The sequence below is a fragment of the Polypterus senegalus genome, chromosome 9 (assembly GCF_016835505.1).
Source record: "Polypterus senegalus isolate Bchr_013 chromosome 9, ASM1683550v1, whole genome shotgun sequence".
Taxonomy (NCBI): domain Eukaryota; kingdom Metazoa; phylum Chordata; class Cladistia; order Polypteriformes; family Polypteridae; genus Polypterus; species Polypterus senegalus.
The window spans coordinates 172453273-172469065 of record NC_053162.1 but is presented as its reverse complement, the minus strand read 5'-3'; the positions used below and the strand labels follow the sequence as shown (position 1 = coordinate 172469065).

The 15793-nt window shown below is 38.2% G+C and overlaps 1 protein-coding gene across 1 annotated transcript in view; it reads right to left on the bottom strand.

Annotated features, from left to right (window-relative positions):
- Positions 1-15793, bottom strand: part of LOC120535995 (hemicentin-1-like) — a 222098-nt gene that overhangs the window by 150481 nt on the left and 55824 nt on the right. The window contains 8 exon segments of the mRNA XM_039764259.1: positions 2772-2916; positions 5911-6038; positions 6118-6213; positions 6479-6661; positions 8589-8747; positions 12716-12829; positions 14287-14414; positions 15324-15465. Coding sequence (XP_039620193.1) covers positions 2772-2916; positions 5911-6038; positions 6118-6213; positions 6479-6661; positions 8589-8747; positions 12716-12829; positions 14287-14414; positions 15324-15465 — 1095 coding nt within the window.

Genomic DNA, 15793 nt, shown 5'->3' with positions numbered 1-15793 from the left:
TAACTTGGTCATTTTAAGTGTTTTTTGTATGGTTGCAGCCAAATTGTTGTGGGTTACTTGGCTCATCATGATGTCACAGGCCATTTCCTATTTCAGAAAGCAGCAATCTATGAGTAGTGTCCAAGTGTTTGGATAAACTCAGTGAAGCATTTAACTTGGTCAGAATATTTATAGAGAGTTACAACTTTGCTTGTCGTTTAGACTATAAATTCTGGCTTCTGTTTGGACTTAGTGATATGGTTTATTTTTGACCTTCTGGCTTTTTGACCTTGGCACGGTTAGACTTTTTTCCAGTCTTTCATCTCCTCATCCATTATTCCTTTTTAAATCATTGGCAGTACAACTTATGTACATTTTCCTGCTTGTAGATACAACCACACAAACATAAATCACACATTCTGAAGGAAAATCTGCATGATTATTAGCACAGAAAATGGGAGAAGTCTATTGCTTTTGAGAAAAATTGGTCCAGCAGAGTAACAGAATTCTTTCTAACGTGTCTCACCTTTTGGTTCTGCACATTATCAGTAGTCATACAAGATGGATTGGTTTGTATACCTGGGCAACTCCTATATTCCTGCATGCCATTTGGAACTTTATGAACAGCATTAAAGTTTGGCCAATGGCTAATCTTTTGGGACAGAAATTGCCAGTTTCTCTTTCAGTTCATGGTTATCTCTGCTCAGGAGTGATGTCCCCCACAATCATCTGACCTCCCAGATAACATCAGCCGTATTTCCTGACATAAGAGAGCTAAGCAATGCTTGCAGCAAAGTTACTGAATCAAATCAAATCAAATTTTATTTATCACATATAAATTATACATACAGTTCAATATACGATGGCTCTTCAGTCTATACAGTCATATGAAAAGTTTGGGAACCCCTCTCAGCCTGCATAATAATTGACTCGACTTTCAACAATAAAGATAACAGTGGTATGTCTTTCATTTCCTAGGAACATCTGAGTACTGGGGTGTTTTCCGAACAAAGATTTTTAGTGATGCAGTATTTAGTTGTATGAAATTAAATCAAATGTGAAAAACTGGCTGTGCAAAAAATGTGAGTCCCCTTGTCATTTTTTTGATTTGAATGCCTGTCACTGCTCAATGCTGATTTCTTACAACACCAAATTGGTTGGATTAACTTGTTAAGCCTTGAACTTCATAGACAGTTGTATCCAATCATGAGCAGTAAAAGGTATTTAAGGTGGTCAATTGCAAGTTGTGCTTCCCTTTGGCTCTCCTCTGAAGAGTGACAGACAGCATGGGATCCTCAAAGCAACTCTCAAAAGATCTGAAAACAAAGATTGTTGAGTCTCCTGGTTTAGGGGAAGGCTACACAAAGCCATCTCAGAGGTTTAAACTGTCAGTTTCAACTGTAAGGAATGGAATCAGGAAATGGAAGGCCACAGGCACAGTTGCTGTTAAACCCAGCAGGTCTGGCAGGCCAAGAAAAATACAGGAGCGGCATATGAGCAGGATTGTGAGAATGGTTACAGACAACCCACAGATCACCTCCAAAGACCTGCAAGAACATCTTGCTCCAGATGGTGTATCTGTACATCGTTCTACAATTCAGTGCAATTTGCACAAAGAACATCTGTATGGCAGGGTGATGAGAAAGAAGCCCTTTCTGCACTCGCGCCACAAAAAGAGTTGCTTGTTGTATGCAAATGCTCATTTAGACAAGCCAGATTCATTTTGGAACAAAGTGCTTTGGACTGATGAGACACAAATTTAGATATTTGGTCATAACAAAAAGTGCTTTGCATAGCGGAAGAAGAACACCGCATTCGAAGAAAAACACCGGCTACCTACTGTCAAATGTGGTGGAGGTTCCATCATGCTGTGGGGCTGTGTGGCTAGTTCAGGGACTGGGGCCCTTGTTAAAGTCAGGGGATGGATGAATTCAACCCAATATCAACAAATTCTTCAGGATAATGTTCAAGCATCAGTCACAAAGTTCAAGTTAAGCAGGGGTTGGATATTCTGACAAGACAATGACCCAAAACACAGTTCGAAATCTACAAAGGGTATTCATGCAGAGGGAGAAGTACAATGTTCTGGAATGGCCATCACAGTCCTCTGACTTGAATATCATTGAAAATCTATGGGGTGATTTGAAGCAGGCTGTCCATGCTTGGCAGTCATCAAATTGAACTGAACTGGAGAGATTTTGTATGGAAGAATGGTCAGAAATACCTCCATCCAGAATCCAGACACTCATCGAAGGCTATAGGAGGCGTCTAGAGGCTGTTATATTAGGTAAAAGGAGGCTCAACTAAGTATTGATGTCATATCTCTGTTGGGGTGCCCATATTTATGCACCTGTCTAATTTTGTTATGAAGCATATTGCATATTTTCTGTTAATCCAATAAACTGCTGAAATACTCCTGTTTCCATAAGGCATGTCATATATTAAAAGGAAGTTGCTACTTTGAAAGCTCAGCCAATGAGAAACAAAACTCCAAAGAAATAAGAGGGGTTCCCAAACTTCTTCATATGACTGTACAGGGAAAATGGTGTTTTAGCATTTCGGGCCAAAAAGTAGATATGTAAAAATATCTAGAAATGGTCCTCACACTGTCACCCAGTCCTTACACATAACTTGACTCAGTCACTTCACCTCACATCTCCAGTATGGCCAGAACTTGACCACATTATTTTTTGTTCATTTACAAGATGTAGGAGTGTTGTTGCCAGAAGAGAAAATTACTTTGAATGCATCATTGAAAGAGGAGACGCAAAAATATGCAATGTCGTCCTTACCATGGATATAAACAATTACAGATAAATCAGTGGAGCCAGCAAGATTGACAGCTGTGCAGACAAATATGCCAGCATCTTCCAGCTCTGCCCGCTGGACATGAAGGCTTCCATCACTATGAGTGGAGATCCTTGAGTCAAAGGACACCTGGAAGCAGACAGTGAGTAAGACACGTGGCACTCAATCCTTAAGTCCCTCATAAAAGCCAAAGAGACCAAAATTGTAAATAAGTGAGAAAACATACTCATGCTGTAACCTTAACATACATTCTGGGACTTGGTTAACTGTTGAGAATTGGAATATTCAAAATTTTTGTTTATTTATTTCATCACAGAGACAGAAATCACATTTTGGTTTATTAAGTATTTTTGTAGCAATGAATCATATTCAAGCTTAAAATGATAATATAATATACTTATGTGTATTAGCAGAGTACAAAAATATAAGTTTATAACAGTATTTTAATAACATAATGAAGTCAAAAAACTGAGCTGTGTTAGCCATTTGTTTTGTTGCCAGGAGCGACTATCGAACATGCAAGAAAGGAAAATACAGCAGGGAAAATAAGTATTGAATGTGTCAACATTATTCTCAGTAAAAATATTTCTAAAGGGTCTATTGACATAAATTTTCACCAGATGTCTATAACAACCCTAGTAATCCTCACATACAAAGAAATCAAAGCAATACTTATTTTCCTCGCTGTATATAAAATGCACAAATTGAAATAACTTCTCTTCTCTTTGAAACTGTAAATTCATCTATAACTGAAGTCGCACAGAGTGTTTCTCTGTTTTGAGAGAGACAGTTTTTAAATTTGTCAAAATTTTCAAATGACAGTTTTTTAAAATTTCACAAATTTGTAAAGCATGCACTTTTTGAGATATCTCCAAATTGAACATTTTTGACAATTTTCCCTTGATAAATCAGTGGAGAAAATTTCAACAAACTTATTCCACTAGGAGCTGACAAACAGGACTTTACAACTATTGTACTGTGGAGGCTTTTCACATTACATGTAAATGCTCCTAAAAAAGGTACATTTTTTTAAAACAAAAACAGTGACACCTGAAAGGGGTAAACACAGGAATAATTTGAATCACCAAATAAAAAGGAATAAACAATAAACCTGCTGGACCACTGGGATTGACTTATAGGTCTTGGACCCTTGTCTAAGGAGTTTGATGGTAATACCCATCACCATACCAGAACAAAACTCTATAGAGTAAGATCGCTGTCAAAAATAATGTGAAATGTAAATTTGATCTAATTTATTCCAAGTTATTTTTGACAGTGATCTCACTCCATAAAACGTTCCCATACTTCTCCAAATGTTCTTGAATGCATCCGAGTCAGGGTTAGGCAGGAGTCACCAGGCTTAAGCTCCACTCGGTAGCTCATAGTACCTTAATAATGGCCTTAAAGGGCCAGAATACCTTGGTAATACCTTAGCTATCTGCCTTTTGAAGGAGAATACAGTCCTGAATGATTATATTTAGGTTTGTGCAGTCTCTGGCATCTTGGTAAGTGTTCAGCACCTAACTGATATAACTGTAAAGTGATGGGTAACAGCCTTCAATTATATATGCAGCCATCCATTATAAGTGTATCCAGCAAACCCAGTGTTCGAACAATTTAGCAGATCTTTGAAACCAGGAATGCTTGTGTTTTCATTTTTAATCAGGTTTGGTCTATAACCCTTTTTTATTGGTTTCTTGGACCATTTTAGTTTGTCCCTCTGGGATGCCTAGAGCCACGTCTCTGAATGGTCTAATCTCTCCCAGAAATAAATGTTAAGCATAGCTCTTTTGTTTGCTTTCACACAAAAGGGGCTCCATTATTATCAAGTCCACAAACCCCAAGGACTCTGTTAGGTTCCCTCACATTCCCTGGTTGTTTCAGGGCTATGGCACATTCACTAACTTTCTTTGGAAAGAAGTGAACAAGCCCTGTGGCATCTGGCTTTCACCAGCCTCTTACAGTGGTCACAGCTGTGCTCTCTGGGATGAGATCAGATGTTTATGAATACTCTTGCTCGATGGAATGGTGCTTTAATAAATCTTTTTTTTATTGAAGTATGACACATTAGATCCGAAATGGGGGCGAAGGACAGTAATGCCGGGGTTGGGATGTGCATTGTATTGTTGCATAGAAGGCTTATAATATTTATAAAGTGATTTATTCTTTTTTCTCTGTTAGTATAGATGAAAATATGATTCGTAAAGAAGCAAAAATTGTCTGATTACATTTATGGTCAACATAGTGATCTCATGGTATGGTTTGCTGTTGGCTATTCTGCTGGTCTTTTCTGTGCCAATGTTACACTGTAAAGCACCTTCTGATGCTGCATTGTCTTAATGGTGCAATTGTAAATGAAGATTAATCATAAAAGGACACGTGTGTAGTGAACTGGTCATTCTGATACAGACTTATAATCCTTCATTCTATTTCCTGAAGAGGTATTTGGTTGGCAGAGTTGTATAAAACAAAGATTGATGGATTGATGGATCTTGCCCAGATCAGCACCATCACCAAAGTGCATGTAGCCAGCAGTATACCACATTGCCACCCTGCACTTCAGCTTTTCCTTCATTTTAAACTGGTGACGTGGGGCTGTGCTGAACGCGCTCCCACCTCTGTCAGCAAGTCTGGTCGATGTGCACCCAGGAATTGTGTTATGACTGACTGAGAAAGCTCCTCTGTGTGGTAATTTAGGTAGGGTTTTATATTCTTGGTAGTTGTTCAGTAGCTCAGTTTGTGAATTCTGCAAAATGAAGTTTGATTCATGGATTCATGGAACCGTGTGAAAAAAACACTTTTCGTTTCTTGTGGACACATCTTTTCACAGTTTTATGTGATTCAACATTTATGTGCATGTAGTGATAATTTAAGAGTCTCAACCAAGCAATTCATTACATAAAAGCTTTACCGTCACCCTTTAGTGTAGGCGCCACAGCTGTTTAGATATTTGATACATAGAAATGACCTGCGTGTGCAGTTTGGTGTAGAGGTAATTTCCCAGTAGGGAACACTATAAGTTAATGGACTGAGCAGCTGTCTTATTTCACATAGCAACTGTACCCAACACATGGACACAAGAGAAAGGGCAATAGAGAAGGACATGACAATGCTTTCCTTTACCGGCTTTCCATTGTGGGTCCAGTGTCTAATGGGTGAAGGCTTCCCATCCACTAGCATGCAGGGCAGGGTGAAAGGGCTGCCAATCAGGACGCTCACTGCTGGGGCTCCCTCGGACAAAACAGGAGGCTCTTTGGGAAAAGAAAAACAGAATGAGCAAAACAAATGAGGACTGTGAAAGTAACGTGCAAAGTGGTGGCAGTCACTTACCAAACCCTGTGACGGTGATTCGGACCTTGGTCTGGACTGACCCCAGGCTGTTTTTAGCTTCACAGATGTAAACACCTCCATCATCAAGCCAAACACCTACAGAAAATCCAATCAGTCAGTCAGCTGGTTTTGACATTTTAAACAGGCAGGCAGTATGGAGTAGTGACTAAAGCTGTGGACTTGTAGTTCAGTGCCTGGTTCAGCTCCTCAGTAAGTTGATAAGTCTGTACGATATTTACTCTGACATCACAGACAAAAATGTGACATGAAGTTATTGCTTTATTAAGTACAGAAAATGCCAAGTCAGATTATGGGACGGCTTGCCCCTCATGAGGCACAACAGAACCTCCTCTGTACTCACGCTCAATGTAGAGGCTGCCTTTCTCCAGCTGAATTGTGTCTGGTTTGGTGTACACTGGCTGTCCATCTTCCCTTCTCCAAATGACCTGTGGAGATGGGTAGCCTTGGGCAGTACAAGGTAGTGTCAAGTTTTCACCCACATCAACTATCATATCAGTTGGTGTGTCCAGAAATTTAGGTTTGGCTGAAGGAAGACAAGTCAACATTTATTTTCCACAAAGGTTAGGTTTATTTTATTTAAAAAAAACATTATTGAGTGCACAACACTGTCCACCATCTTTGGCACATATGGACAGTTACCATCACATAAATCAAGCAAGGTGCTGTAGAACTCCATTTAATGATTTACAGACAGACAGACCCCTAATTCAGTCTCCGAGATTGAAATGAGGTCAGATGCCACATAATTCAATGCAGAACTTTTCAATATTGAGATAGAATTGGTTCATTGTTAGCAAAATGAAAGGCTGCAAGCCCTAAATGGCAACAGCGTGAACAGGTACTGTAACTGTTTACATTAAAAGTGAATATCTGAGCTGTGGCAACCACAACAAAAGTGAACACTTACTTGTACTTTGATCAAAAGTGACAATTAATGGTGCTTGACTGAAAAATGGCAACCAAATATTACAGTGCAAGAACCGCTTCAAGGCCTCACTCCTGTCTGTGTTTTTGTTTTCTTACTGGTCCCTTAACTTAGATCTTAAATTTTGTCAAGATTATGAAAGGTTCTCACTCCTGGTTTCTCTTTTGTAGTTTTCCTTTATTCTATTTAATTTTTTTGTTTTGTTTTTGTCAAATACTCCTTTAATCATTTTTGCTTGTTTAATTCTTTTTCATTTGTTAATCATGTGTCTTTATTTGTTTGTGCTTGTTTATTTAATTGTTCCCTGTGTGTTAATCATATCAGTTGGTTTATTGATAGGTGTAGCTGTGAGACCCCTGATTAGGTAACAACTCTCAGGTACCACAGTTACTTTAGCTGCAATACCTGAGGGCTAACGTCTCACAGACCCTTTTAGGATTTTGAATTTTGGCTCTGTTGTGGATATCACGTTTTGAGATCACAGGTTTAGATTTAGTTTTATTAATTAAAGAGTAAATTATATATTATGTATTTTGACTTTGTCAATTTAGTTTTTGGGTTTTCTTTTTTTTTGGATATTGAACTTTGATTTTTTGGCTTTTTTTTGTTTTTCTTTCATAGTTTCCAACCCTTTCCATTTGTTTTTGCATTTTAAATTTTGAAATTAGAGATTATGTATTTTTTTTATTTTTGTATTCTTAATTTGAATAATAAGTTAACTGTTGCATTAAGTTCTGATTGTTGCCAGGGTTTTACTTCCTTATTCTAATTTGTTATACCCAAATCATATCTGAAGTTTGCATACATCCTCACAAATTAGGACTCTAAGGTTGTTATATTATATTATATTATATTATATTATATTATATTATATTATATTATATTATATTATATTATATTATATTTATTTATTTATCTATCTATTTATTTATCTCTTGTAAAAAGATAACTTCCTTTTAGGAAAAGCAAACCACTATCTTTCTATCTATCTATCTATCTATCTATCTATCTATCTATCTATCTATCTATCTATCATATAGTGTCTCTCCTATCTATCTATCTATCTATCTATCTATCTATCTATCTATCTATCTTTCTATCTATCGATCTATCTATTATATAGTGCCTTTCTATCTATCGATCTATCTATTATATAGTGTCTATCTATCTATCTATCTATCTATCTATCTATCTATCTATCTATCTATCTATCTATCTATCTATCAAAAACTCCTTGCTGTTTTACCTTAATTCCCATTTATTTGGTAGGCCCTTGCATTTTCCCCAAACAGCAGTACTAATCACTGAACCACCTACTTTCTCACAATCTTAACTACTCTTAGCTACCCAAAACCTTGCACATCTTTATAACCAAATCTATTATTCATTGCAGAAGATGAGCAGCTGATTCATCATCAAATCAGATTTAGACCAAATGACATATTGATTAAAAGAATAGTTGCAGTTTTCAGATAGCTTCTCTCTGCTATGCATTGTTAAGACATACCATTTGAAAGCTACTTACTACCAACGTTCAAGGCTACCACAGCTGAGGATGTCCCAGCCTGGCTGCTTGCCACGCAGCTGTAATCCCCTGCATCTCCAGCCTGGACTGTCCTAATGTGCAAAATCCCAGGTTCGTCACTCGTTCCTGCGAAGAGTTCACTGTCCAGCAGATGATCACCTGCAATAGTGAAAGAGAGACAAGAGAACTTCCAGTGGGATGTGTTGAAGTGCTGTCCAATAGTGTCCACTCCTGAAACACTGAACAATCCTGTACAATGGACTGTTTCACATGAAGAATTTTTCATTGTACTGTATATGACATAGCAGATAAAATACTTAAGCACTTGTGAAAAAAGCTATAAAGATGGAATGCTTTCAAAACTAACGACATGAATAGTTTTTATTACCGTAAATCCCGGAATATAAGCCGACTCGGTATATAAGCTGACCCCCTTTTCTACCTACTAAATTACATGTATTTGCCGATGACCGGTATTTAAGCCGACCCCCTTCTCCAAGCAAAATTTTCTAAATTTCCTTAAAAGTGTCTCTTCAGGTATATTTATCATGTTTATCAAAGAGAATTTGAGACTGCTGGCATTTTTGATGGAAACCAGGAAGTGATTGTGGAGAAGTTTGGTAAAATGAAACCTTTGTGTTGAAACTATATACGCAAATACGGTACATTGGCGGGTGGATTTTCGGAGACTCGTTATAAATTTGATTAACTTAAATACGCAATATATTGGATCCTTGACTTACGAACTTAATTTGTTCGCGAGGGCTGGTTGTAACTCAAGTTGGTTGTAAGTGAAGACTATTTTTCCCATAAGAAATAATGGAAATATGCATTCCGAACCTTCCACTGCAACACTTACTTAACCTTTTCATAATAAAAAAGGGTTGTATAATGTGCATTATTTACCAAAACATAAATAATTTTTCTAATGTACTAACCAAAAGTTATAAAATGTGCCTAGCCTACCAGAAGCAGGCTAGATTAAGCTAGGAGCATGGCGGCACGCATGGTCACAGCGGCTCAGGGCTCTCCTTCTCAGTGCACTTTTTTGTTGTTTTTGTACTTTTTTTTTTTTGCTTGTCTGTGCACGATCGGTTCAGCGAACATCCACTACACCCGTCCGAACCTTATAGACATCGGTGTCCAGAGCCAGACATCTGTTTCGAGTGTTTTTCATCACACGCACAACATCCCAGACAACATAGCGAGACCAGCGGGCTCTCCGTGGATTGTTGTCAGGTCTAGGAGACCGAGGAGGGAAAGAAAGCGGAAGCGGGGCCGCAGATCTGGTGTTATGCTAAGGCTAAAGAAACAACCATACAAGCCCTATACAGAACTTTTTTTTTTGCAACTTCTTTGCATCTTTTCGCACCATTTGTTTATTTGCTTATTTACTTGTTGTGTTCTACACATATGTCTGCACTGAAGGACCTGCTTTTAATCTCATTTTACATGTGTATAGTGACAATAAAAGGCATTCTATTCTATTCTAGAAACAACAATTTCATATTGTACTCACCATTTAATTTGACATCTTTGGGCTGCAGGAAGGGAGGAGGAGGAGAATGAAACGGAAGGTGGTTATTGTTTAGAAGGAGCCTCCTTATGCAAATCTTTTCTTTCTAAAATTGTCGAGATGGTGGATTTCGACTTGCTGTACATATTAGCGAGACACGAACAGCTCTCTCATATTTCCACACAATTTCCATCTTCGTTTTGATTGTGATTGCTTTCGTTACCTTCTCTTCCTTAGCAATTATGTGTCTTGCTTGCATGGTCTTAGTGAATTATATATATAGATAAATTACTGCAATGACCGAAATTCCATCCACAAACACATGTATCTGGGCTCCGACTGATGCTTACTAACGCTGTCGGTTGTTTGTTTACAATCGCGCAAGCGGATACACGTGACCGCATTCAGGTCGTAACGCAAGATGTTGGTCGTAAATCAAAACAACAGTATTTTATTTTAAACTTCCCGATAATTTATTATAAATTTTTTTAATAAAATCAACAACTAAAACACTTTTTTGAATAAATTCTTTATTTAATTTAAAGTACCGGCATGCAAAGTTACTTTTTCATCTGAAAGATGGCTCTGTGGTTTCATCATTAATTACTTCTGTATTCATCGGCAAAATCGGCATTGCGCTGAAATTTTAAATTTGAAACGTTACTCGTTGTATAAGTCGACTCCAAAACTCGAAGCCAAAAATCTAGGACGAAATTTTCGGCTTATATTCCGGAATCTACAGTATTATTATTCTAGAAAGTGCTTTAAACAAAACAAACATAAATCAACATTTGTTGTGACCACCCTTTGCCTTCCCTTAGGTCGACTGGCATACAGTTTCTAAAGATACTTACATGATCAGTTGTTCTATTCCTCTTGGTGAGTTTACCACAGCTGCACTGCAGTCTCTGACTGTCGTACTTGTAGTCCTAAACTGGCTCAGTGATGTATTAATCAGGGCTCTGTAAGCCATCTCATCAGTGCCAGGATTGCCTGTTCCTCTTATTATGATTTTGACTGTGTGTTTGGGATAATTTTCATGCTGCATAATAAAGTTTGGAACAATCAAATGCCTTCCTGATGGCATTGTATGATGGATAAGAATCTGCCTGTACTCTCAGGCGGCCATTATCAGATTATCAACTCTGTTTGCAGACTTGAATCCACAGCACCTGCTGCTATTTTTCTATACCCTAATCCTTGTGTTTTCATGCATAGTTGATTCTTTTTGCTTTGTTTCCATCTTATTGGAATGGCGTTTTGATCACAACACTTATGCAAAGACCACTTCTGATAAGACTTCTCTGGAATATAGATGGATGTACCAGAGTCTAGGTGGTTTCTAATAGCTGATAGTGGTGCTGGACATCTGATTTCAAAGGGAAGTAAGCCTGATGTATCTGTCATCTACTGTCTTCACTTTCCATGGTCAACCACTACTTTTCCTGCCCTCAACCTCACTTATCTAGAAACACTTGTCTGCTTGGTGAGACTTTGATGATGTAGAATGGCCACCTTCTGTCTTATTTGCTATAGTTATTTTTGCCATGGTAAATGTGTTCCAGGTTAAACTGAAACATTTACTGCAGACGCCCCAGCCCAGGTTTTATTCCCAGTACAAATCTGTTTCTGTTTCAGTTCCTCACTTTGGTTCAACTTACGCAATATGTCATTGATCATTAGCACTTTAATCAAGCACAGCGCTGCCTGCACACAAAAATCTCATGTTTTTTAACTTGAAAGTGGTCTATTACTATTTCAGTTTTTTACTTGAAGGACATTAAGATATCTGATTGTATTACTTCACTTTTTGCAGAAGGAGTGTTAGGAACCCTAAACTATACTACTTTCTACTAGCACACTAATACTGGAAATGTAAAAAATGTAATAAAACTGCCTAATACATTTTCAAAGTACTGTATAATATATGATAGATAGATAGATAGATAGATAGATAGATAGATAGATAGATAGATATGAAAGGTACTATTAGATAGATAGATAGATAGATAGATAGATAGATAGATAGATAGATAGATAGATAGATAGATAGATAGATAGATGTGTGTATGATGTCGTCAGGCACCCGTGTTCAAAGGGGTGGGCAGAAGCCCCCTGTGAGCAGTAGATCCACTTTATTTAAATGGTGTTGTAGTAGCAGGTACTGCTCAGTTTATTCATCAGCAGCAGAGCTTTCCCACAGGGGTATCAATACTGGCAAGAAGCTTGCATACTGCAAAGGCTGTCATACTTTTAAGTATAATTAGGGGCTCAGTCATTCAGGAATGCCTTGGATCAAGTGATAGTGCTCGGGTGGAATGACTCAAGGATTTTCAAGAGATATTATATTGTTTGTAACTCCAGGATGCAGTTTTCAATGTTCTTCCCTGCCAGGTACCCACTGAGCTTAGAGTTAAAAAGTGAGTTTTGGCAAAGGCTAACCTATTAAGTAGAAGCTAAATTGTGGCCCATGTTTTTGACTGCACAGAGTTTTCTGTGTGATTTCTATGTGAGTTCCTGTAATACATGTGGACTGACTAACTCCTAATGGTTCATCACATAATATATCCCCATTTCCTATCTTTGTTTATCTTAAGGAAGTATTAGTTACCTTTGTACCATCGGACCACTGGAGGTGGCACTCCTGTCGCAGAACATTCCAAGATGGCGTCTTTTCCCACTGCTACCAACACAGAGTGGCTTGCCACAGTGACACGTGGAGCCTCTGCTCAATGAAAATGAAATGTCAGAGAAAACGTTTCAACCTATTTTAAAGCAGACAAGTAAAGCGAGATAATGGGCACAAAGGGAGTATGAGCTGATGCCTCTTAAGACTGAGATCTGTCACCTGTTACAATTTGTCTTTGACTAAATATTGAGACCTCCCCATTGTCCTCATCAATTCTCTCTGGTGTTTGCCATGACTGCATTCATGAACATAACAAATCCAGGAGTTCTTTTTTTATCACTGTAACAAAGAATCTCTGTACAACTGTAATATCTAGAGCATACATGCAATACAGTGCCTGACAAATTAGTTAAAGACAGTCAGTTACTGCTTTTATCTTTTTAAAGTGTAAGAGGCATGAATCAACATCACAGGCAAGGGTGAAAAATTATATTGAGGTCAGTGGGGAATTGAGAGGAAAACAAAAACAGTCCTTAAAAAAACAACGAAAGCTGTGAAATAAACTTCTAAACCACACTTTATTCAACACCTTTCATTGTGCCTGTTTAATCAAGGAACTTGAATAAAAAATCTCATGGCTCCTCAGATGTTAAAGACATAGTCCTTATTATACAGCTCATCTGTGCTGTCCACCCAGTCCACTCTACTCTTCACTTACACAGCTGTCCTGCAGCAACTCTACCTCACCACATGATGGAGACTGACTGGTCGCCTCTCATTTGGAAACCTTGTTCCACTGGCCTAGCCGGTATCATCATGATCTACACCAGGGGTTCTCATTGTTGGTCCTGGGGACCCCCTGTTGCTGCGGGTTTTTGTTGCAACCAGCTTCTGTTTTTAATTAGTTTAACCTAGTTAAGTGAATTGTTATTGCCCAGATTCTGTGTTCTGGGAACAATAGAGAAATTAGAAGATTAAGTTTAGTAAAATAAATAAATAAAATGTACTAAAGCAGTTATATGGGAATAATGTATTTTTTTTTTCTTTTTAATGATATTTTCATTATGGTGTTCATTCTATTTTTCCGGATGTTCTAATTGTTTAATTAATCCATTATTTTCTAATTAGTTGGTCTAACGCTAAAGTGGTTGCAGCCTTTCATGATTCAGTGCCGTTTGCCAGCGTGTCTGCTCATCTTATTTGTAATTGTCATTATTAAGACACAATGAAGGGAGCAAACTGCACAGAGAAAGGGCAAAATATAACGAAAGCAGCAAAAGTGAGTTAAGCATTTAAATCTATATCAAAAATGGAAATATTTCTAAATGTCTTATAATAAACGTAAAAATAATGCCGCTGTGCTTTCTTAATGTAGAATACAAGAAGAGAAATAAAATGCCAGCTAATTAATTGAGATCAGTGTTAGCAGTTGCAACTGATTATGAATCTAATTAAAGTAAAAACCTGAAGTCACAGTGGGCCCCTAGGACCATCTTTGAGAACCCCTGATCTACACCAGTACCAATTGTTCTACCTGGACACCGTCTGCTCACCATTGTAGATCAGTGTTGCACGCTGCACATCCATGCCAATGTTGTTGATCCCCAGGCAGTTGTAGACTCCGGCATCCTCTAGAGCAGCAGGTTTAATAGTGAGGGTACCGTGTTCTGAAACAGATATCCTGAAAGAAGTGACAGGGTTAGTCAGACCAATGTCGTCAGTCCACCTGCTTGTGGCCTACATGACAAACCAGTAACCTCATGGCCCTATTTGTCATTGCTGTAACCTCAGCTCTGTGACCCCTGATTACTATTTTGATTAATTTCTAACAAGAGGGATCACATTTCCACCTACAGTACTCACAACACCAAGTTGATTGAACTGCTTCTTTCATTCTTTATAACGTCAATCCAGGAGCGCCCAGCAGTGAGATTGGTGTAGAAGACTCATTACAGCTATACACACAATCATTACATGGGCATTAATAACTGGGACTGCATATCAAGTGGTCAGATTAAAGTTTGGTTATTCATAGCACTAGCTGCTTCCTGACCCTTGACTGAGTCAACCTCACTTCAGAACCAGGCAGATGCTGACTTGCCTCTAACTTCCTTTGACCTGGTCTAAGGCCTACAAGATTAGCACTCCTACAGAGGTTTCTGTTCATTTTTATTTATTCTTATGTAGTCCCCAACAGGCTGACTGAGGTTGAGGCTACCAGAGGTGAGAGATGATTACTCATTCAGCAATGATTTTTTGTTCAAACTTTGTTCCATTATGTGGTCACAAGGCAGGAGTCATCCCTAGATGGGAAGCCAGTTTATTCTCGGCCAATCCCACACACGCTGAGTCAGTCAGTGCAAGTGACTTTCATAGGCATTACTTTAGCATGTCAGAGGAAGACCAAGAGGATGTGGAAAACCAGTACAGCATTTGAACCTAAGTCTCTAAAGCCGACTGAGAGCCTTTTAAAAGATTGTGCCACCCATAATCAATGCAAGAAAACTAATTTGATTACTACAGAAACCGACAAACAGCATAATTGTCAGGCCCAAAATGAGCTGATTTTCACCAGCAGAGCTTTCCATACCTGGAACTTTCCAAAACAATGCTGTTACCAAATCTCCAGGAAAGTTGAGGTGAAGGGTACCCTGATGCCATGCAGGATATCTTAACTACGGCCCCTGGCAAGAAGGTCTGTGTTACTGGGGAGACGGTTACTCGAGGATGTTCTGATGGGCAACAGGAGAATAAAAGAAGTTAATACATTAAGAATGACAGTCTTGGAATTACCTTTAAGGTACAGTACGCTACTGGTCAAAAGTTTCAGAACAACTCCGTTTTTTTCTAGTTTTTCTTCAAATGTAATCAGTTGAAATGCGGTGAATGACCTAAAATGGTGAAAAGGCAAGCAGTAAACTCCCAGAGGTTTAAATTTAATGGTTAAGTTAGTAAAAACTGAAAAAAGGTATTTTCAGAATATTACAATTGGGCCTTCTTCAGGGAACAGCTAATAGGTTACATCTTACAGATGTGCTGCAGCAATTAAAGTACTTTGTA